The sequence below is a fragment of the Garra rufa genome, chromosome 6 (assembly GCF_049309525.1).
Source record: "Garra rufa chromosome 6, GarRuf1.0, whole genome shotgun sequence".
Lineage (NCBI taxonomy): Eukaryota > Metazoa > Chordata > Actinopteri > Cypriniformes > Cyprinidae > Garra > Garra rufa.
Genome location: NC_133366.1, coordinates 2052722 through 2075430, shown reverse-complemented (window position 1 = coordinate 2075430; position 22709 = coordinate 2052722). Strand labels below are relative to the sequence as shown.

Sequence of the window (22709 nt, the reverse complement as noted above, 5' to 3'; positions counted from 1 at the left end):
TGGGAAATGAAGTCCATGATGTGTGGTGCAAGAGTTCATAATGACAGGATAGACCAGATACGTGACAGAGCCCCTCCCCAAGGAGCGGCTTCCAGACGCTCTAACCACCTAATACAACCTGGAGGGTGGTGGAGCGGAGGCGGAACAGGGGGAGGGATGGAGGGCCAGGTCCATGTAGGGGTACTGGAACCAGGAACTGAGGCTGAGCCGACGGAGGGAGAAGCCATGGCGGAGGAAGGGTTGGCTCCTGCATGGGGCCGACCGACGGAGGTGGAGCCGGTGGAGCCCGAGGCGGAACCGGAGAGTCGATGGTCCTGGGCGACACAGAGGATCCGGAGGGCCAAGGCGGAACCCAAGGCTCTGGCGACCCCGGCGGAGATGGAGGTCCGGAGGTACGCAGCGGAGCCGGAGTGACAGAGGATGGAGGCTGTGCCCACGGGAGGGAGGAGGTCCACAGAGCCGGCAGGATGGAGTGACGAGGCGCAGCCGGAGGAGTAGAGTCCAGAGGCGAAGGTGGGGCGACGACTGACCGGGGCGGAGCCGGAGAGACGATGGAGCCCGGAGGAGCTGGTGGGCAGATGGCCGACAACGGAGACGAGGGAGCACAGAGCCGGGGTGGAGCCGCAGGGTCGGAGGACCGAGGTGGAGTCCAGGACTCTGAGACTGGAGGTGATGGTGAGGGATCCTTCAGTCTGGACACCGATGGAGACTGGCAGTCCCACGGCAAGTCCTCTGCACCGAAGGTGGGATGTGGGTGAGCAGAGGGACTGTCAGGAGACAGAGGTGGCGGGACTGGAGCAGCAGGGAGGGTGGGTGGGAACAGTCCATGCATGAGCTCCGTGACCAGAACCGGGCAGACAGGAATCTCAGGGCGACTGGATGGAACCAGCGGAGTCTCTGGAAGGCTGGGCGGAACCAGCGGAGGCTCTGGAAGGCTGGGCTGAACCAGCGGAGTCTCTGGAAGGCTTGGCGGAACTAGCGGAGTCTCTGGAAGGCTGGGCGGAACCAGCGGAGTCTCTGGAAGGCTGGGCGGAACCAGCGGAGTCTCTGGAAGGCTGGGCGGAACCAGCGGAGGCTCTGGAAGGCTGGGCGGAACCAGCGGAGTCTCTGGAAGGCTGGGCGGAACCAGCGGAGTCTCTGGAAGGCTGGGCGGAACCAGCGGAGTCTCTGGAAGGCTGGGCGGAACCAGCGGAGTCTCTGGAAGGCTGGGCGGAACCAGCGGAGTCTCTGGAAGGCTGGGCGGAACCAGCGGAGGCTCTGGAAGGCTGGGCGGAACCAGCGGAGGCTCTGGAAGGCTGGGCTGAACCAGCGGAGTCTCTGGAAGGCTTGGCGGAACCAGCGGAGTCTCTGGAAGGCTGGGCGGAACCAGCGGAGTCTCTGGAAGGCTGGGCGGAACCAGCGGAGTCTCTGGAAGGCTGGGCGGAACCAGCGGAGTCTCTGGAAGGCTGGGCGGAACCAGCGGAGTCTCTGGAAGGCTGGCTTGAGGAGCGGGCTCTGGACGACGCTCTTGTGAAGCGGGCTCTGGACGACGCTCTTGTGAAGCGGGCTCTGGACGACGCTCTTGAGGAGCGGGCTCTGGAGAACTGGACGACCCCAGCGGAGATTCAGGAGGGCTGGGCGTCTCCAGCGGAGACTCTGGAAGAGCAGGCTCTGAGCGAGCGGTCACTGGAGGGCGCTCTGGCGGCGCAGTCACTGGAGGGCGCTCAGACTGTGCGGTCGTGTTTTGGCTTGACTCAGGATATGAGGTCGCTGCTTTGGCAGGTGCTGACCGTAAGAGACCGACTGTTCGTGCTGACAGTAGTGGTGGGTCCTCTAGGCTGGACGTGAATCTTTGCCAAGCCGTGGTGAAATGTGGGTGTTGTGATTCTGGGCTAGTGGCCATCTTGTGAACAGGCTCGGGAGGGGCGGCCATCTTATGCTGTGGCTCTGAGCTGGAACTTACTGTGGGAAGATGGTTCTCTTCCACAATTCCCACAGTAAAAGGAGAGCCACACAACAAAAGAGCAAGATCTATATAATATTGCAGAGTCCAGCCAGGTTCACACATTGGCATGAGGGAAGCCAATGGCTCTAAGAGTCCTCCCCGAAAGAAAATCATCAGGCACTGCTCCTCCATAGTCGACTGATTAGCTAATTCGATGAAGTCCATAGCATACTCCTCAATAGTCCGCTCATCCTGCTTGAGACGCATGATCTGTACAGTGGTGTTCGTGCTGGAACCGGATGACACCATACTCGCTGCTGGATCCTTGTAGTGGCGAAGTCTTCTGTCACAGGGAGTCAGACTGAGACGTGCGGATCCATTTGCAGCATTTATTGAGAATCGTCAACAATCAAGAGTAATCACCGGAAAACAGGAACAACGTAGGAAATCCAGTAAACAGTTCGATACTCAGGCAATGGTCGCAATGGCAGGTAGCAGGAATCGTCAACGGGGTACACAGTCCAGAGTCATACACAGATAATCCAACACAGAGATAAACGCTTAGAATTACGACCATATGGAACGATAAGACTTCGCAAGGTGGCTGTGTGTGTGAGTGGCTTAAATGCAGACAGTGTGATGAGGTGCAGCTGTGACCAGTAATCAGTAAAGTGAGAGCAGGTGAATGCAGTGATTAGAGCAGTGGCTTGTGGGAAATGAAGTCCATGATGTGTGGTGCAAGAGTTCATAATGACAGGATAGACCAGATACGTGACATCGGGCTTGTTTTAGGCTTCTCCTTATGTTTTATTTTAGACAGCCATTAATTATGGTGATGAAAAAACAATTGCAGCGCTGGTGGAAACAGCATGATACCAGGCTACTGCGACTATCAATGGCGGCTTGAATGGTGTTCCATATTTTAAATTGTTTCCACTGAAAAAAATATGAAAGTGTGATCGGGCTGAAGCCTCCATGTCCTGTAACGCACTCCAGCTTCCACTCTCCACACAAACGATTGGATATGCATCTAACAGCACACATTTATATAGGTTAAGCACTTAATCTAACATTGTGATATGTCTAGCGAAACGATTGGTTATTTGCTAAAAAATAATTACAATTTATATACTTTTTAACCTCAAATGCTTGTGTTGTCTAACTCTGTGTGTACTCTGTCTAGAGATTAAAACGTATATAAATTGTAAATGTTTTTAGTTTTAACTAGATAAGACCCTTCTTCCCGGGAAGAAAATGTCAGGAAATGTTGTTGTGTCTTGACGTGACTCTGACAGTACTGCGGTGTCCAGACTTAGCTTAAGATGTGAAACTGTGTCTTGACTTGTCTCAGGATGTGAGACAGTGTCTTTGCTTGACTCCAGGTGTGAAGCTGTCTTTGCTTGACTCGGGATGTGCCAATGTGTCTTGACTCAGGAAGGGTTGCTATGTCTTGACTTGACCCAGGAAGTGCCGCTGTGTCTTGACTGAGTGTAGTTGTAGTTGCCACTTTGTGAATGGGCTCAGCCATCTTGTGAACTGGTGCTGGGATGGCAGCCATGACAGATGTGTACCTTGGAAGTTGACATGGCTCTGGAAGTTCAGCTGTAGCTTGACTTGGCTCTGGAGGTTCAGCAGTTGTAATGTGACTTGACTTTTCATGGGCAGCAGCTGTGACATACAGTAAGCAGGCTGTGGCTTGGCTGACGTGAATATTGTATTGTATTTCATATAACATTTTCAAGCTGCAGAGCACTTCATTTTGTTAAAGTTATTTTATTGTGAGAAGATCCTGTAATGTTTATTAATTTCTTTTTATTATAAAATAAAAAATTACAGTGAGGAAAATATTTCTGTAAATGCTTTCATTACAGTTCTTTAAAAAAAAATCAGAATCGGCAGGTCACACTTACTGAAAAATCGGAAATCGGAATCGGCCAAAAAAGTTGCAATTGGTGCATTTCTGGTTTAAAACATCTAAACATGAATTTATGCATTTGATTGCACTCATGCCACCTCTGAGCCTCATTAAACATGAAAATACACCTACAAGACATTTTTGTGTTCTTCTGTGCCACTTGCCTTTGCCTCTTTATCAGTGGAGAAACACAGTCTCAGAAAACTTTGCTACATTTTACCAGATCATGTTTTCCCATGTTCCTGAGGGTGGAAAACCTGGCAACCCTCTTTACATGTCTTTATTATTATTATTTATCTCTTCCAGACTTTCTGGATGTAATCTCTCAGATCACGATTGTGAAATGGTGGCATCAGCTCTACAGTCTTCAAAATCTGTCCTGAGAGAGCTGGATCTAAGTTACAATGACCTGCAGGACTCTGGTGTGAAGTTTATTTTGAATGGACTGAAGAGTCCAAACTGTCAGCTGCAGATACTGAGGTACTGAAGAACATAGAAGAGATCATTTACAGTGAACTGGTCATAATGTTGATGTGTGTCTGTAGATGATCTGACTGTTTGTGTGTGTTCTGCTCTCTTTCAGGTTTGCTGTCTGTAATCTCACTGCTCAGCATTATGAAATTGTGTCTTCAGCTCTTCAATCCTCAAACTGTGTCCTGAGAGAGCTGGATCTGAGTAACAATGACCTGCAGGACTCTGGAGTAAAGTTTATTTCTGATGGACTGAAGAGTCCAAACTGTCAGCTGCAGATACTGAGGTATTTAAGAACATACAAGAGATAATGTGGGATCTGTCTATATAAAGATATATGGTGTCATCAGTATAAATTGAATGAAAAGATTTGTGACACAGACGTGGAGATTTAGTATTTGACTTTGATTTCTACCTGCCCAGGTAATTTGGTTGTGTTCTGGTGGTGGTTGTTTATTTTACGTTTGAACAAGTGAGGAGTACTTTTAAAAAGTTAAATCAGATGGAAGGACACAGAATTAAAAATATTCTGCAGATGAGCTTGTGCCTGTGAGCTAGGGCTGCACGATTATGACAAAAATCATAATTGTCGATTATTTCCTTGAAATTGTAATTGCGATTATTAATTATGATTATCACAATTTACACTGATTGATGTTTTACAAAGATTTATACCATTGTTTAAAGCAACTGCAATGCATAATTTTATATAATTTTACAGAAATAAAAAAAACAAGCTGAAATCACTATTTCTTTTTACTTTTCTTGTTGCCACGGTATACAGTATTATTATGATATTGAAATTTATTTGCAAATAAATTGTCATAATACAGTATTTAATAACTATAGGTTTAATAGATTTAATAACTATTTTCTTATAACAAAAAGAACTGAATATTTGAATGCAATAAACCAATACAAAAAATGTACACAGATTAAAGTGCAATAGAATTATAACATTTTTCAGTATTTGTCGCTGTGATGAACACCATAGCAAAATACCAAATAGCACCATAGCAAATACAAAACACTTTTCAGAAACTGAAAGCTGTTTTGTTCACGGGGTTTTCAGGGTAACGGCAACATAATGTTTAGCCCTCACATGCTCTTGAACTTGTAATTACAACTTGCAAACTCATAATGTTTTGGAGGTTACGCTTAAACCAGTTACAGATGAACCACGTGACCGCCGTCAGGTTCATTTTGGTGCTACTTAGGCGCTACCTCTTAGTCCGACAACATTAAAAGCTATGTAAAATGTCACGTGTTTTCATCTTGGTATTATGGTAATTACGACACGGCGTGAAGGCAGATATACACTGACCACTATCATGGTGACTTACTAAATTAGATTTTCTCCTTTAGTGATTCTGCTAAATAACATCAGATGTCTTCAATAATGATCAGTCATCACTCAATGAATCTCTTAATTACCTAATGAACTTTAACACTGCTTCAGTGTTCATTTTAACACTCTTGAGTATGGACTCAAATAAACTCCCATGAGAGTTCAACACTGGGCTTCTTGCTGTGTAAGATGTGATGAGATGTTTCTGATCTTAATTTAGCATTATTAATCTGTAGGCTAAGAACATTTCAAAATAATCATGTAATTAAAATTGGGAATATTGTTGTTAGATAGCTGGGATAGAACTTAAACTTTGAAACTGCTGGTTATCTTTCTTTTCTGCTTTAAGGTGCCATAGAATACATTGATACAATATTTTAAATTGTTCTCTGATGTCTACATAGAAGGTATATGGCAAAGGAAAGGGTAAAAATTCATTACAAGTCCATTTACAACCCTAGGCTTTGTCCCTAGAATTAAATGCTCTGTTATTGCCTTATTTGGAAGATTCATGAATAATAATGAGGAGCTTTGCTCTGATTGGCTGTCTCAAAGAGCGGCTCGCTCTCTCACAGCTGTAAGGAAACACATGGAGAAAATATATATTTATCTACGGAGCTCGAGCCGCTATTAATATGTGGAGCATTGAAACTGCTGTTTGAATGCACGATAACTTATGTACTGCAATGTAACAGGCTAGCGCTAGCAAGAAGATAACCGTGTCCCTTCAGTGGCTCGTCTTATTTTATTAGAACGCATTATTTGTTTTCCTTGCCTTTCTGAGTACAAACACCAACCCATCCCTTCACTTAATATCTCGTGCACAGCCTGGAACATAACATTTATTCCCGTGGTCTGCCTGTCACGGTTCATGTATCCGCTGTCTTCTCAGGTCTTGTGATTTGTTCGTTTGTCATGTGATTGTCACGCTCGCTCAGCTGAGCTGCCAATCAGTCCGCCACAGGTGTCCCTCATCACCACTGCCTATTTATACTCACAGCATTCTCTCTCCCTCGTCTGATAGTTTTCCCGGATCCCTCGTCGTGTTGGTTCGTCTTGCTCTGTCTGGTTCTAGTGTTGGATTGTTCTGTCGTGGATGTTGTCGCTGTCTTCGTGTTTGCACTGGATTCACCACAGCACCAACGGACTCTCTCACCAACATCACCAGCCATCTAACCCCTGTGTCACCCAGCTGAGAGATCGCACCATCATCACTCTGTTTGTATTTCATATCAATAAACTGTCATTCACTTCATCCTGCATTTGCTTCCTCATCTTTATCCGCACGTCACAGAACTATCAGACCACTAATGGAAGCAGCAGGCACCACCCCGCCCACACTGGAGGATTACATGCGGGACTGTATCTCTCGGCTGGAGAAACAGGAGAAGGGCTCTGAGGATTCCGGTCAGGCCATCAGAGCTCTTGTGACACAGGTGTCTGAGCTCACCCAGCGTATGCGTCAATTGCAACTTCCCGCTGCGCTCGCCACACCACCCACGTCTGCCCGCCCCTCTCGCAGCAGTCGGAACATCTGCTCTCGCTACCCAGCCAGAGCCCCGCCTTCCCCCGCCGGAGGTCTATAGTGGTGAGCCGAACCAATGCCGCGCCTTCCTCACTAAATGCTCTATGCATTTCACCTTACAGCCGCGCACATTTTGTAGTGAGGAGGGCAAGGTGGCGTTCGTGCTCACCCTATTGACGGGGAGGGCGGCACTTTGGGGCTCGGCGGTGTGGGAGAATCAAGACCCTTGTTGTGCCTCGTTCGCCACACTCGCCGCCGAAATGAAAAGGGTGTTTGACCGCGCAGTTTCTGGAAGGGAGGCCGCGCGGATGTTGGCGGATCTCCGACAGGGGGGGAGTTCCGTCTCAGATTATTCCATTCAGTTTCGCACCCTGGCGGCGGAGTGTAATTGGAACGAGGAAGCGCAGTGGGATATGTTCCTGCATGGGTTGGCTGATCGAGTTCAAAAGGAGATCTACGCCCTGGATCTACCCGCCAACCTTAATGGACTTATCGATCTTGCACTGCGGGTAGACTCTCGACTCTCCCGAGCCGAGCGACGGGGATTTTCCGCTCGGCTCCCCCCTGGGGAGGGAATGTCAACTCGAGCCAGCGGCAGAGAACCGATCAGCCACACCGACGAACCCGAGCCCATGCAGGTGGGTAGAGCTCGGCTTTCCCGGGAGGAGAAGGAGAGGCGGAGGTCCCAGGGCCTTTGTCTGTACTGTGGCGCGGCAGGACATTTCGCTTTCAACTGCCCGGTAAAAGGCCCAGCCCGGCAGTAAATCTGAGGCTACTGTCGGGTGGGATCTCTGCTGAGAAGACCTCATCCACCTCGACCTCCACGCTCCTTCCGGTAAGGTTAAGATGGCACACACAGGATCACATCTGCACTGCACTGTTGGACTCCGGGGCCGAAGGTAATTTTATGGACTCTTCATTTGCTCGTGTTAATCATGTTCCCCTCCGTCCCCTCACCAACAGCATCGCAGTCCACGCCCTCAACGGTCAGCTCCTTCCCCGGATCACCTTCATTACAGAACCTATCACTCTCACTGTGTCTGGCAATCACAGTGAGAGTATCCCCTTTTTCATCCTGGACTCCCCTCATGCACCCGTTGTTCTTGGACACCCGTGGCTCATAAAACATAACCCCAAGGTTGATTGGCAGCTCCAGTCTGTGTCTGAGTGGAGCGTTAAATGTCATGAGTCTTGTCTTGTCTCTGCTTGTCCGTCTGTCTCTGTTTCTATGTTTCAGGAGAAGGCGGTGGATCTGTGTAACGTGCCCTCTGAGTATCTCGACCTGAAGGAAGTGTTCAGTAAGTCTCGGGCTGATTCTCTCCCTCCTCATCGTCCCTATGACTGTGCTATAGAGTTATTGCCAGGTACGTCTCCGCCCAAGGGCAAACTTTATTCACTCTCGGTTCCGGAGAGGGAGGCTATGGAGAAATATATTTCTGATTCTCTAGCAGCCGGGTTCATTCGACCCTCCTCTTCACCAGCGGGGGCGGGATTCTTTTTTGTGGGGAAGAAAGACGGATCTCTGCGACCTTGCATTGATTACCGAGGGCTGAATAATATCACGGTTAAGAACACCTACCCTTTGCCATTGATATCTTCAGCCTTCGAGAGGTTGCAGGGAGCGTCGGTCTTCACTAAATTGGATTTAAGAAACGCGTATCATTTGGTCCGCATCAGGAGGGGAGATGAATGGAAGACCGCCTTTAATACCCCCAGGGGGCACTTTGAATACTTGGTCATGCCCTTCGGCTTGTCCAACTCCCCAGGGGTCTTTCAAGCACTCGTCAATGACGTACTGCGAGACATGGTCGATCAGTTCATATATGTCTACCTGGATGACATATTGATTTTTTCTTCGTCTCTCCAGGAACATGTGCAGCAGGTACGACGAGTGCTTCAGAGGCTGTTAGAGAATGGGCTTTTTGTCAAGGCGGAGAAATGTGTTTTTCATGCACAGTCTGTTCCTTTTCTAGGGTACATCTTGTCGCCTGAGGGGGTGCGCGTGGATCCAGAGAAGGTAAAGGCTGTGGTAGATTGGCCAACCCCGGATTCCCGCAAGGCCCTGCAAAGGTTTCTTGGGTTCGCCAATTTTTACCGACGCTTCGTTCGTAATTACAGCCAGCTAGCCGCACCTCTGACTGCCTTAACCTCTTCCAAGACGACGTTCAGGTGGTCAAACGCAGCTGATGCTGCGTTTGCCAAACTGAAAGGCCGCTTCGTTTCGGCTCCCATCTTAATTACCCCTGATCCATCACGTCAGTTTGTGGTGGAGGTTGACGCATCAGAGGTGGGGGTTGGCGCGGTCCTGTCCCAGCGCTCAACCACAGACGACAAAATGCATCCTTGCGCGTTTTACTCTCATCGCTTATCCCCTGCAGAATCGAACTATGATATTGGTAATCGAGAGAGTTAACACGGTAGTTTTGACCGTGGTGGACCGGTTCTCGAAGGCTGCCCACTTTATTCCCTTGCCCAAATTACCCTCAGCCAAGGAAACAGCGGTGACTGTGGTGGATCACGTCTTTCGGTTACATGGCCTCCCGACAGACGTGGTCTCCGACAGGGGACCCCAGTTTGTGTCCAAATTTTGGCAAGAATTTTGTAAATTACTGGGGGCTACTGTTAGTCTATCTTCAGGGTTCCATCCGCAAACCAATGGTCAAACCGAGAGAGCCAACCAAGATTTGGAAAGGGCGTTACGTTGCGTGGTCTCCAGAAATCCTTCCTCCTGGAGCCAACAACTCTCGATGGTGGAGTATGCCCACAATTCATTACCAGTATCATCTACGGGCCTATCTCCGTTTCAGTGTAGCTTAGGTTACCAGCCACCTATTTTTCCTAGTCTGGAATCCGAAGTCGCGGTCCCCTCTGCTCACGCCTTTGTCCAGAGGTGCCATCACACCTGGACTAGAGCCCGTGAGGCTCTACTCCGGGTGGGAGCGCGCACCAAGGCCAAGGCCGATCGCCACCGGTCAAAGCCTCCCGTATACGTCGTCGGTTCTAAAGTGTGGCTTTCTACTAAGAACATTCCGCTCCGCTCCGTTTCTAATAAGCTTGCTCCCAAATTTATTGGCCCGTTTCCTGTCACCAAAATCATTAGTCCGGTGGCAGTCCGCCTCAAACTTCCTCCAGTATACAGGAGAATTCATCCCGTCTTTCATGTCTCCAAAATTAAGCCAGTGTTTTTTGCACGTATTAATCCGCCAGCTCCGGTTCCCCCACCGCCGCGACTCGTAGACGGGGAACCAACCTATTCGGTTAATCGCATTCTGGACTCTAGGCGGAGGGGACGAGGATTTCAGTACTTGGTGGACTGGGAAGGTTACGGTCCGGAGGAGAGAAGTTGGGTGCCTGCCAGAGACATCCTGGATCACTCTCTTATCGATGATTTCAATCGACAGGTTGCAGAATCTGGGAACGTCAGGAGACGTTCCTAGAGGAAGGGGTACTGTCACGGTTCATGTATCCGCTGTCTTCTCAGGTCTTGTGATTTGTTCGTTTGTCATGTGATTGTCACGCTCGCTCAGCTGAGCTGCCAATCAGTCCGCCACAGCTGTCCCTCATCACCACTGCCTATTTATACTCACAGCATTCTCTCTCCCTCGTCTGATAGTTTTCCCGGATCCCTCGTCGTGTTGGTTCGTCTTGCTCTGTCTGGTTCTAGTGTTGGATTGTTCTGTCGTGGATGTTGTCGCTGTCTTCGTGTTTGCACTGGATTCACCACAGCACCAACGGACTCTCTCACCAACATCACCAGCCATCTAACCCCTGTGTCACCCAGCTGAGAGATCGCACCATCATCACTCTGTTTGTATTTCATATCAATAAACTGTCATTCACTTCATCCTGCATTTGCTTCCTCATCTTTATCCGCACGTCACACTGCCATGTTCACTATTGTCCTCGCTTTGTTTTTTCACAATAGCCTATCTGGAAATCATCTGATGATTGGCCGATGCAAATGTTGGGGGCGTAACTATTAACGATCGGGGCTAATAATTGGTGTTTTGTTGGAATTGACCTATTATTCATTGTCTTTTGCAAACACCAGTTTTATATAAGAAGGAGGAAACAATGGTGTTTGAGACTCATGGTATGTCATGTCCATGTACTGAACTGTTATTATTCAACTATGCCAAGGTAAACACAGTTTTCCATTCTATGGCACCTTTAAGATGAGAATGTTTTGATTATTGTAAACATAGTAGATAATGTTTTAAGTAAAAAAGTATAGATTTCAGAAGGAAAACCTTGAACAGAAACAGTATTTTTGTCCCATGGCTTCACATGTGTCTAAATGTAAAAAAAAAAAAAAACATTTATTTGTAAACTTTATTTGTATGGTTATGTAATATCTGTGTCACATATTTCCTTACGCGTCATGGTAGATAGGACTCTTATTATAGAATTTGATTACAGAAAAACTATTTTGAACACGGTATTGGATTAAAACAGGCTGGATGTGCATTAACCTTACATCTTAATACCTTAAAAAAAAAAAAAAAAAAAAAACTGAACATAGATCATATATTTTGTCTATTGCCTATAAAACAGCTTCTTAAATAGGAAGAATTCAATACATAAGGATTCTGAATGGGATTTTTTTTAGCAAACCATTGAATTACTTGAGACTCGACTCGTGACCAAAGGCTCAAGACTTCTACAGTCTATATGAACTGAACTCTATTGTTGTTGTGTCTATTGTACTGTTTGGTTATTCATTGGTGTAGAAGTGTATTGATGGGAGACAGCACACACTGTGAGATGCAAGAACATTTTTGGAAGATATTCCAACAATAAAGTGTAATTGAGTTAAATTGACTGTCAGCTCTTCATAATGTTGATATGTGTCTGTAGATTATCTGACTCTGTGTGTCTGTAGGTTGTCTGGCTGTATGGTGACAGAGGAAGGCTGTGGTTATTTATCTTCAGCTTTTAGTTTAAACCCCTCACACCTGAGAGAGCTGGATCTGAGCTACAATCACCCAGGAGAATCAGGAGTCCAGCTGCTCAACCACAAACTGGAGGATCCAAACTATAAACTGCAGATACTCAAGTATATAAAACACTGATTCTGACGTACTAAATGTGTTCATGAATAATGCAGATCTACATTAATGTGTGTTTGTGTGTTTATAGTGTGGATCATGGAGGAGAGATCAGGATCACAGCAGGACTACGAAAGTGTACGTCTACACACACACACACGGCTAACAGAAAACCAAAATCGGGAATTAAGCATTCACTCATTTTTGATGTAATATTGAAATAAGAAACAAAACGCTCCTTTTTCATAAAACTCATGACAAGAACAAAAGACAAAAAATTAAGATTTTCTTTGGACTTTGATTGTTATTTTACAAAAATCTAGATGTAGAGTTTCAGTTGGATGTTTTTCCCAATTCAGAAAGTCAAATTTTATAGATGGACCCCACACTTCACTGCCATATAGTACAATTGGTTCAATTATTGATTTAAAAAGTATGAGCCAGATTTGAACGGGAATGTCAATTTTAATTGATCTTTTTATGGCATAGAAGGCCCTTGATCTTTCTCTTTGAGCTCCTTCACAGCCAAAGTAAAGTTATCTGCTGAGGTGATTTTAGGCAGAAATAACTATATGTTTGTGTGGTTTCTGTGTGATAGTGTGAATGTGTGTGTTAGTCCCTGAGGTCTGGAATGGTTCTGAAAGATCATGACTTTACTGTCCAGGCACCCAGAAGGTCTCCAGCAGGTTCAGGCCATCCTGCAGACCTTCTTTAGTGGGCGACATGAGAACCAGGTTGTCTGCATAGAGGAGGCACTTAATTTCTGTGTCATGTAGACTGAGACTTTGGATAGGGGATTGTTCTAGTGAGTTAGCCAATTGATTGATGTAAATGTTGAAGAAGGTGGGGCTTAAACTGCATCCTTGTCTCACTCTCACCCTTGAGGGAAAAATTCAGTTCTTTTGTTTCTAATTTTTACAACACATTGACTGGTTGAGTACAATGATTTTAATCAAATCATAGAATTTTCCCCCTATACCACTGTCAGTTAGTTTCAAATATAATCCATCATGCCAGATTAAGTCAAATGCTTTCTTGAAATCTATGAAAAAAGCCAAAAATGTTCTTTTGTTTTGATGTACATATTTATCAATTAGTTTCTGTAATGTGAAGATGTGGTCCGATGTGTGACATTTTGGGATAAAACCAAATTGACATTTACTCAAGACATTGTGTTTCATAAGGAAGTCTAAAAGTCTTGCATTTAAGATGCTGCAGAAAACCTCAGGTTACTGTTCACACAGATGCCTCAGTGGTTGTTGGGGTCCAGTTTGTCTCTTGTAAAAAATTGGGCTATATAATTATTGTAAATGGTTTTTCCATATTTCTCCATTTTGGATAGCCAGATCAACTTGATTTGAGTTGGTTTTATTGTCAAACAGTGGTTTTATTGAAGGCAAGATAATGCAGTAGAAATGATGGCAGTATGAGCTTATCTGATAGTCCATGAATAGTAGATTGTAGCAAAGTACGTAATGGCGATTCCAGGAACACCAGCAGGGGAGAAAACAGTCCGCGAGGGGCAGGAACGTGAGGGGCAGGGTAATCCGGGTGGCAGATGTGGACGTCTTAGAGGAGCATAGGGTCTAGTACATCATCATGGGCCACCAAAGAGTGTACTTCAGGTCCATACCCCTCCCAGTCGACGAGATATTCCAGGCAACTGCCTCCACATTGTGAATCCAGGATTTCATGGACTGAGTAGATTGGACTAGGATTTCGGGTTCCGCTTCAGCTCCAGAGTTGAAGAGAGAAGTAGCTGCCACTGAGGCGGTCTGAGGAGCGGTTGGTGATGGCTGGTAGGCAGCTAGTTGTTGTGACACATGGGTGGCTCATTGTAGAAATGATTTCTCATGAGGTATCGTATAGAGCCAGTGCTGCGCAGATGTTGGGATTGAGTCCTTGTCTGTACGTGCCCAGCAGAGCGATCTCATTCCAGCCACTAGCCGCCGCCAGCGTGCGGAACTGGAGAGTGTGCTCGTTCAATGAGGAAGAACCTTGCCGAAGACGGAAGATTTGGTCGGAAGTGGAGAGACCACCTGTGGTTGTGCTGAAAACTTTGGAGAAGTGATTAGTAAATTGTTCAAATGAATGGATGATAGGATTTTTTGTGTTCCAAATAGCCATTGCCCACTGCAGGGCCTTACCAGTCAGGAGTGAAGTGAGAAAAGCAACTTTGGCGTCCTCTGTGGGGAACCTTTTGTGGTTGCATCCAGATGAATAATTCGACCTGAAGTAGAAAACTGCTACACTCAGCCGCCTAAAAAATTAGATAAAAATTATCTTTTTTTCAGTACATTGATCTTATTATTCTTAACAGAAAAGCAAGCAGCAGCTGCTGCGTGCATGCATGGCAGAATGCGAGCAAACACACTTAAAGCTGACATCTCAGTTAATCGCGATCTCATAAAACTCTTATAAGAGTGTCTACACTCCGTGTGTTGTAATGAGAGTATTCGTGAGCATGCAATATCAAGCACTGCACAAGAACTTTTGAGCGGTGAGTGGATTCTAACTTAAGCCATTGCGTTCCAGAAACTGCCTATTCTTGCGCCTGTTAATCATTGTTAAATTACATTAGTTGTTCTTATTGCTTTTGTGTAATAAATGAATGACAATTTGTATGTTTTTAGATATTTTATGTTTATATATTTCTATTTTGCGGAAGTCACATGAATCATTTTATTCTGCCGCATGCCGCACACACGAGTCTCTACCGTCTCTACCTGTTCGCACCCGCACTCGCGCATCAAGTTTTGTCCGGCGCCGCACTGTTTCTGTGCAGGTCTCTACTTTGAGGTCAAATAAAGATGTATAAAATGTTCCACTAATAATTTTATACAAAAATGTTTTTAAATCACATGCTTACAATGCCAAGATAAGGCAATTAAATAAAATAAACAATTAAACAAGTGTAATTGACAGTAGTCTAACGATCCAGTTAGAAGGCGTTTCAATCTATGAATCACCAACGTTTACCATGGTTTTACGGTAGGAACACTGACAGTAACCATGGCATGGCAGAAAAGTAAAATATTCATATAGAATTTTATTATATTATTAATGTGCTAAATATATTAAAGGAGTAATGAAATATAATATAATCATAATATTTTTGTTAGTCATTACAGATACTGTTTTTCATAGAAAATTCTTTACCATGTGAGTGGTAATCTACAAATGTATGAAAGATGAGGCTATTTTTTTTAAAAACAAGGGGAAAAAGGTTGGGAACCACTGCTGTAGACAATAAGTGTTTACACCCAAACTATAAGCTTTTTTCCCAGTACTTATGTTATTTAAATGTCTGTAACAAAGAAATAATGATGATTATGTGGTTAAAAAGACTGTTTGTGTTGCTTTCTGAAACAGCAGCAGTAAGAATGCAGATTAGAATGTCTTCATTAACTTTCACATTGTAAGCATCAGTGGAGAGTGAACCAATTGTAATAGACACCGCTGAATTGTTGTCATTCATTAATAAGATTGCGTGGGCGTTTGAATAGAGATGGTGATATTTTAACGATTAGTCATGCAGCTCAACAAACACGTCTGTGACTGGCTACAATGATCACCACAGAAACACACTGTAAAAAGGAAGTGCTGATGTTTTTTAAACTCACACAAACACACACAGGATCGTCTGAAAACATTAACTGTGAGCGGGAATCAAACCGAGCCGCTGCTGCAGAAACCTGCTATCATTATGCTTGAACATTAAAAAAAAAAAGCTATATTAGTGAACACATTTCTGAATAGTGAGAACATTCTGGACTTTGTAAATAGAGTCAAAGCTGTAAACACACACAGGCATCTCCACTGTTGTGCTGTTCTTGATGTTTCTCTCTTCTTGTGTTCAGATGCCTGCGATCTCACTCTGGATCCAAACACAGCAGACAGTGAACTCATTCTGTCTGATGAGCAGGAGAAGATCACACGTGTGAGAGATCTTCAGCCATATCCTGGTCATCCAGAGAGATTTGATGAGGAGCCGCAGGTTCTGTGTGTTGAGAGTCTGACTGGACGCTGTTACTGGGAGACTGAATGGAGCGGATATAATGCTGGTATATCAGTGTCATATAAAGGAATCAGCAGGAAAGGAGGAAAAGACTGTCGGTTTGGATTTAATGAAAAATCTTGGAGTCTGTGGTGCTCTAATAACAGATTCATTGTCTATCACAATCATAACGGCACAGATATACCTGCAGATCGTTCTCGCTCTAATAGAGTAGGAGTGTATGTGGATGTTTCGGCCGGCTCTCTGTCCTTCTACAGTGTCTCTGACACACACACACTCACACACTTACACACATTATACACCACATTCACTGAACCACTCTGTGCTGGATTTTGGGTTTATTATGATTCCTCAGTGTCTCTGTGTGATATTAAATGATAGAGAGACTGTCTGTAAATCCTCTTTCTGATGTTCACAGAACACAGTCATCAAATCTCACATCATTACATTTGTATTCATTTTTTGTAATTAGTTTTTATTGTCATTCAGAAGTTATAGATCTACATCAGACACATACAGTTCTGAATCTTCAATAGAGTAATATGTTTGCTTTAATAGTTATATTGTAAACTGATCATCAGAATTAATGACTCATTTAATGATGAACTTCTTTATGTATCTGATGTGAAGTAATGACACTATGAATAATCATGAATGTGATTGAGATCAGCAGAATGAAACTCAGAGACTGAGTTCACTCAGAAAAAATGTTTATTTTTGTGTCTGCGGTGATTTAACACTCAGTTCTCTAAATGAATTGTGTCCAAACACTCACAGTATCGCTGCTGAACACAGTTGATCTGGCTGTAATTCCAGTCTTTCAGGAGCTTCAATCTGCTACTTTGATCACTAGAAAACCTTCATCAGCATCTCTTCTTCTCAAATGATTGTCTTTTCTGCTTTATTAGGTCTCCACAAGCTCAACAGCTTTATAAGAGGAACAACACAACAGCCTCTCAGCCTCAGCTCTCACTCAGATAACATTCACATCACTGTCTGCTTAGGTTCATCTCTGTGAAAATGTGCATTAATAATGCTGTAAATACAATCAGAAACTAGTCTTTTGACATCTCATATAAGACTCTTACTTTAAATGGTATGAATTACAAAGAGAATCAATATTTCTGTAAAAGATTATTTTTGTGCATTTAAAATTTTATCTAAAGAAGTAAAAATTTCTGTTGTTAGTGAGCAAGAGTGCATGAGAGAGTCGGGGGGAGAGCTTGGGTGTAGAGTTAATGAAACTTAACTACATAGTCCAGGTGTCTGACACTAATTCATCCCTATGACTGTTTAAAAAATGCATTTGGCAAACACTAATAAAATGGTGACTGAATCTTAGAAATCTGCAATCTAAGTGAAGTTTTTAAAAAAGAGTTTACCTAGCATTTGTACTTTGGGATGGTGCAGTCATAAGTCTTTTTTTCCAAGTTATGTGGAGCAAAAAATGGCTATATTTCCACTAATGGGCTAAGCAACATTTTTTTTTAATTTAAAACAGAAAACAAGATGTGTACGAGTATACTAGTAGTTTACTGAGACTATACTATACTATGCTAAAAGTATACCTATAAGTTCACTTTTAGTATACTTGTGTCACAGTTATGGACTGTGGTTCTTTTTCCCTAGAGTTTTTTTCCCCATGTGGTTCCTTGTATTTAGTTTATTCCGTGTCTCCCCCTATTGTTCTGTTTGTATTGGTTTACCCTTGCCCATATTTGGACTTCCCCCTCGTTATACCTGATTTGTTTCATCTGTCCTTTGTTTAGTGGCAACCCCCCTTTGCTTGTGTTTAAATAGTCCTTTGTTCCCCGGTTTCATTGTCTTGACTTAAAGTTACTTCATGTTGTTGTATTCCTGGCTGTTTGTATTTTGTTTCTTTATTACTCCTGGCTCCTGCGTATCTCCCTATGGCTCCTCAACCACAGCATGTTGTGACAACTTGCAGTACAAACTGAAAACATAGGTGTAAACTGTTGTGTACTCAGTTTACTACTGTTATACTTCAAGTATACTTAAAAGTATAGTATTTCTAGTTATATATTGGAAAGTGGGCCAATGTAGTGCCGAGGACTATTGAAATAGTACACTTAACAGTATACAACTAGTACACTGAAATTGGAATACTCACTACATAAAGTATACTTAAAATATATATAGTATATACAGGTCCTTTTCAAATAATTAGCATATTGTGATAAAGTTCATTATTTTCTGTAATGTACTGATAAAAATTAGACTGTCATATATTTTAGATTCATTACACACATTTGAAAGTAGTTCAAGCCTTTTATTGTTTTAATATTGATGATTTTGGCATACAGCTCATGAAAACCCAAAATTCCTATCTCAAAAAATTTGCATATTTCATCCGACCAATAAAAGAAAAGTGTTTTTAATACAAAAAAAGTCAACCTTCAAATAATTATGTTCAGTTATGCACTCAATACTTGGTCGGGAATCCTTTTGCAGAAATGACTGCTTCAATGCGGCGTGGCATGGAGGCAATCAGCCTGTGGCACTGCTGAGGTGTTATGGAGGCCCAGGATGCTTCGATAGCGGCCTTAAGCTCATCCAGAGTGTTGGGTCTTGCGTCTCTCAACTTTCTCTTCACAATATCCCACAGATTCTCTATGGGGTTCAGGTCAGGAGAGTTGGCAGGCCAATTGAGCACAGTAATACCATGGTCACTGTTCTCTGTAGCCCAGGTCAGGCGCTTCTGCCGCTGTTTCTGGTTCAAAAGTGGCTTGACCTGGGGAATGCGGCACCTGTAGCCCATTTCCTGCACACGCCTGTACACGGTGGCTCTGGATGTTTCTACTCCAGACTCAGTCCACTGCTTCCGCAGGTCCCCCAAGGTCTGGAATCGGTCCTTCTCCACAATCTTCCTCAGGGTCCGGTCACCTCTTCTCATTGTGCAGCGTTTTCTGCCACACTTTTTCCTTCCCACAGACTTCCCACTGAGGTGCCTTGATACAGCACCCTGGGAACAGCCTATTCGTTCAGAAATTTCTTTCTGTGTCTTACCCTCTTGCTTGAGGGTGTCAATGATGGCCTTCTGGACAGCAGTCAGGTCGGCAGTCTTACCCATGATTGCGGTTTTGAGTAATGAACCAGGCTGGCAGTTTTTAAAAGCCTCAGGAATCTTTTGCAGGTGTTTAGAGTTAATTAGTTGATTCAGATAATTAGGTTAATAGCTCGTTTAGAGAACCTTTTCATGATATGCTAATTTTTTGAAATAGGAATTATTAAATACAGGGAAGAAAATAACGTCAACCATAAAACTGTGTTTGGCGGCATCATCCAGCTGACAGCATGCACTGCTCAGGATATTGTGCAGGCAATAGCTCAGTTTTACACCAAGCATGAACTAGACATGCAGAGAATGGTGATGCTGACCTCCGATGGTGCCTCAGTAATGCTAGGAAAGCACAACGGAGTTGCAGCTTTATTAAAGCGGCAAATACCACACCTAACTGAACAACACTGTGTGGCCCATAGAGAGGACTTGGGCATTGATGATGCGTGGAAAGATATACCTTTGATGCGTGATGTGGAAACTCTTCTTAGGACAGTTTATTCCACTTCCACTCCCTGTAAAGAGGGGAAAATTGGAAGACCTAGCAAGGATTCTTGATGAGGATACACTGTCATTCAGGCCTCTGAACGAAGTGCGATGGCTGTCACGGTACCAAGCTGTGAATGCTGTTCTGAGGAACTACACTGTGCTGGAAGAATACTGCAAGAGAGAATCCAGCGATAACAGAGATCCAGTGGCAAATTACTGTTACAAAAAGCTGACTGATTCAAAGTTCAAGGTTACTCTCACTGCTCTGGGAGATGTTTTGGGCGAGCTCTCACACCTGTGTCTTTCTTTTCAAAAACGCAACCTGACTGTGATGGAAGGGCACTGCTTTGCAAGAGCAAAGCTTGAGAAGTTGTGTTCCCAATACTTGACAGAAGAAAAGGATGTTAAGTGGAGTGACCGTGTCAAAGAGGCGATGAGGGCCTCATCAGCCGATAACAAAAATACCGGTGAGATTACTCGTTTTATTCGTAAGCTTTGTGATCACTTGGATGCTCGTTTTCCAGAGGACGAATTAAAGGAGTGGTCTGCATTTGACATTGAGGCATTGAGTTCAGACATCAGTTTTGAGTATGGAGCAGCAGACATTGCCACACTGGCAAAGAAGTATGAGGCCATTCTCCACCACCCACATTCTATGGAGGTCATTAACAGTGAATATACTGAATTCAAGTACATAATGAGGCAAAAACTTAAACACGGGTCAATCAGCACATTCTCAGATTTGGTGGCTGCAACATTGAAATGTGAGGAGCTAAAACATATCTCACAGCTTGTGGATATTTGTGCTACATTTCAAGCATCCAGTGCAGATTGTGAAAGAGGCTTTAGTTTGATGAATCGTATCAAAACAGCATCCAGAAATCGTCTTGAAGTGGGCCATTTGGACCAGCGGATGCGCATAAAGTCAAAGCTGCAAGCAGATGAGGCCATCAACCTGGACAACGTGTACAACCATTGGAGACGTGAGAAGGACAGATGGAAAAATTAAGGTGAAATTTATGTCCTCAATCAAATTTGTGATCATGTAGTGTCATTTATTTTTACAATTTTCATTTATGGATACTTTTACTAGTTTATGAGGAGTAGAAATGCTAATAATCGTGTCATTACATTCTGCATTTTGCAGGCAAAGAGTTACAGGACTCTCTCCCAGACCACAGTAGGACCCTCTCACACAGTGCACAGCAGGAGCTTCACACACTGAATGTCAGAGCTTTATAATTAAAATATTCAGTGTGTTTTCAAAATTGGGAGTTTATAGTTGGCCTGGTTTGGTTGGCAGTTCCTGTTTTACCATAGTTAAAATGAAATATTTATACTTCCAATAATAAAAGTATTCTAACAGAAATTTAAATGCTGAAATTTGATTCTTTTAATAAACCATGAGACTTGCATAGGTGCAATGCTGCCGTGACCACAGTGCACACGTCTGATGTTGCTCACAGTGGTCCAAGCGACCGATCGGGGAGTTTTTGTGTTTGCTCAGACACATGAAAATTAGAGGGAACATTGGATGTAAGCAAGAGATACGTTTTTGTGTAAATGATGAAAAGTTCTGGCGTAACCAGTGGGGTTAGCTCTATTGCTTTCTGTCATAACCCCACTTGTCCAAACGTTTCTGATAGCATTAAACCTCTAACAGGAAACCTCCATCAATATCTGAACCTGATTGATGCACATAGATATTTAAACCTGATAGCCACATGTACACTTGCTTGCAAATCTTGTGTAGACCTGTGGCTGATACTAGACTGTTTAAAGTCATATTTAACCTCAAGGAATCTCTTTATACTTTACAAGGCAGTCTGAATGATTCATTTCTAGAGAAAGCAAGAGGCACATTCATTAGATCAACAGCTTGAGTGCTTACTATTTATGGCACTGATAAATAAATCTCCTCTCTCTAAATTAATAATACTTTATCTAATGACCCCTCTGTAAAATCTTCTCATGTTTTCAGATTTGATCAAAATCTATATTTCATCTTTACACACTTCGTCTGTAGTTTTTCATAAGATTCAATCCATGTTTCCTAAACTTAATGACCAGAGAAGTTTGAGAGGAACACTTTAATCTTGATGATTTTATAACATAGTTTATAACAAGAAATCTTCAGGGCTAGATGGCTTACCCTTTGAAAGTTTTTGTGACTCCATCAAGCATCCTATTTACATAGCCCTTATTGAGTGTGTAAACAGTGGTGAATTGGTTCGAATCACTAAAACAAGGTCACATTTGTCTCATACCAAAGGATTCAAAACTTGATAATTGGAGCCTGATCACCCTTTTAAACTCAGATTAAAAGTTACTGGCTTGTGTATATACTGAAAGCTCAAACCTTGTTGAGTAGACAGAATTTCTAACACTGAGTCTGGATTTTCAAAAGGTAGACATATCTTTAACAGTATTAGATACATTATAGATATTTTAGATTGTTTGGAAAACATAAATAAAGTTGTGTTGATTTAGTTGATCAACTTTTGTTTATTTTAAAGCCCTTCCTGAGTTTGGTTTTGGTAGATCATTTAATACCATCATTGGTACTCTATATACTCATCAGTTGTGTTTCCTTAGCTTCTGGCACTTCTTCTTATTTTCCTGTGGGTCATGATATTTTCCACATATTCCCCATCTCTCTTTTTCTATATGCCACTGAACTACTAAGTTTGTGCAAAAGCACTTAAATACTGAAGGTATAAATATTGGAGTAAATGATTTAATAATCAGCCAGGTAGCTGACTATATTTGTCTTTTTCTTAAAAATAAATCACAAGTTTCAATACGTAGCTCTAGTTTGATTTGTGTAGCTCTTGTGATGATGTCCGTTTGCCCCCTGTTGTTGTAATTTTTTCATTTGCAATAATAATAATA

General features: G+C 43.4%; 1 protein-coding gene across 2 annotated transcripts in view; it reads left to right on the top strand.

Moving 5' to 3' along the window:
* The window catches only part of LOC141336089 (NACHT, LRR and PYD domains-containing protein 3-like), a 129955-nt gene extending 111859 nt beyond the window's left edge, over positions 1 to 18096 (top strand). For both annotated transcript variants that reach the window (XM_073841599.1, XM_073841597.1), the window contains exons 4-8: positions 4146 to 4319; positions 4423 to 4596; positions 12066 to 12239; positions 12323 to 12369; positions 16092 to 18096. In XM_073841599.1, coding sequence (XP_073697700.1) covers positions 4146 to 4319; positions 4423 to 4596; positions 12066 to 12239; positions 12323 to 12369; positions 16092 to 16627 — 1105 coding nt within the window. In that variant the 3' untranslated portion in view covers positions 16628 to 18096. The remainder of the gene's footprint in view (positions 1 to 4145; positions 4320 to 4422; positions 4597 to 12065; positions 12240 to 12322; positions 12370 to 16091) is intronic.
* Positions 18097 to 22709: the final 4613 nt, after the last annotated feature.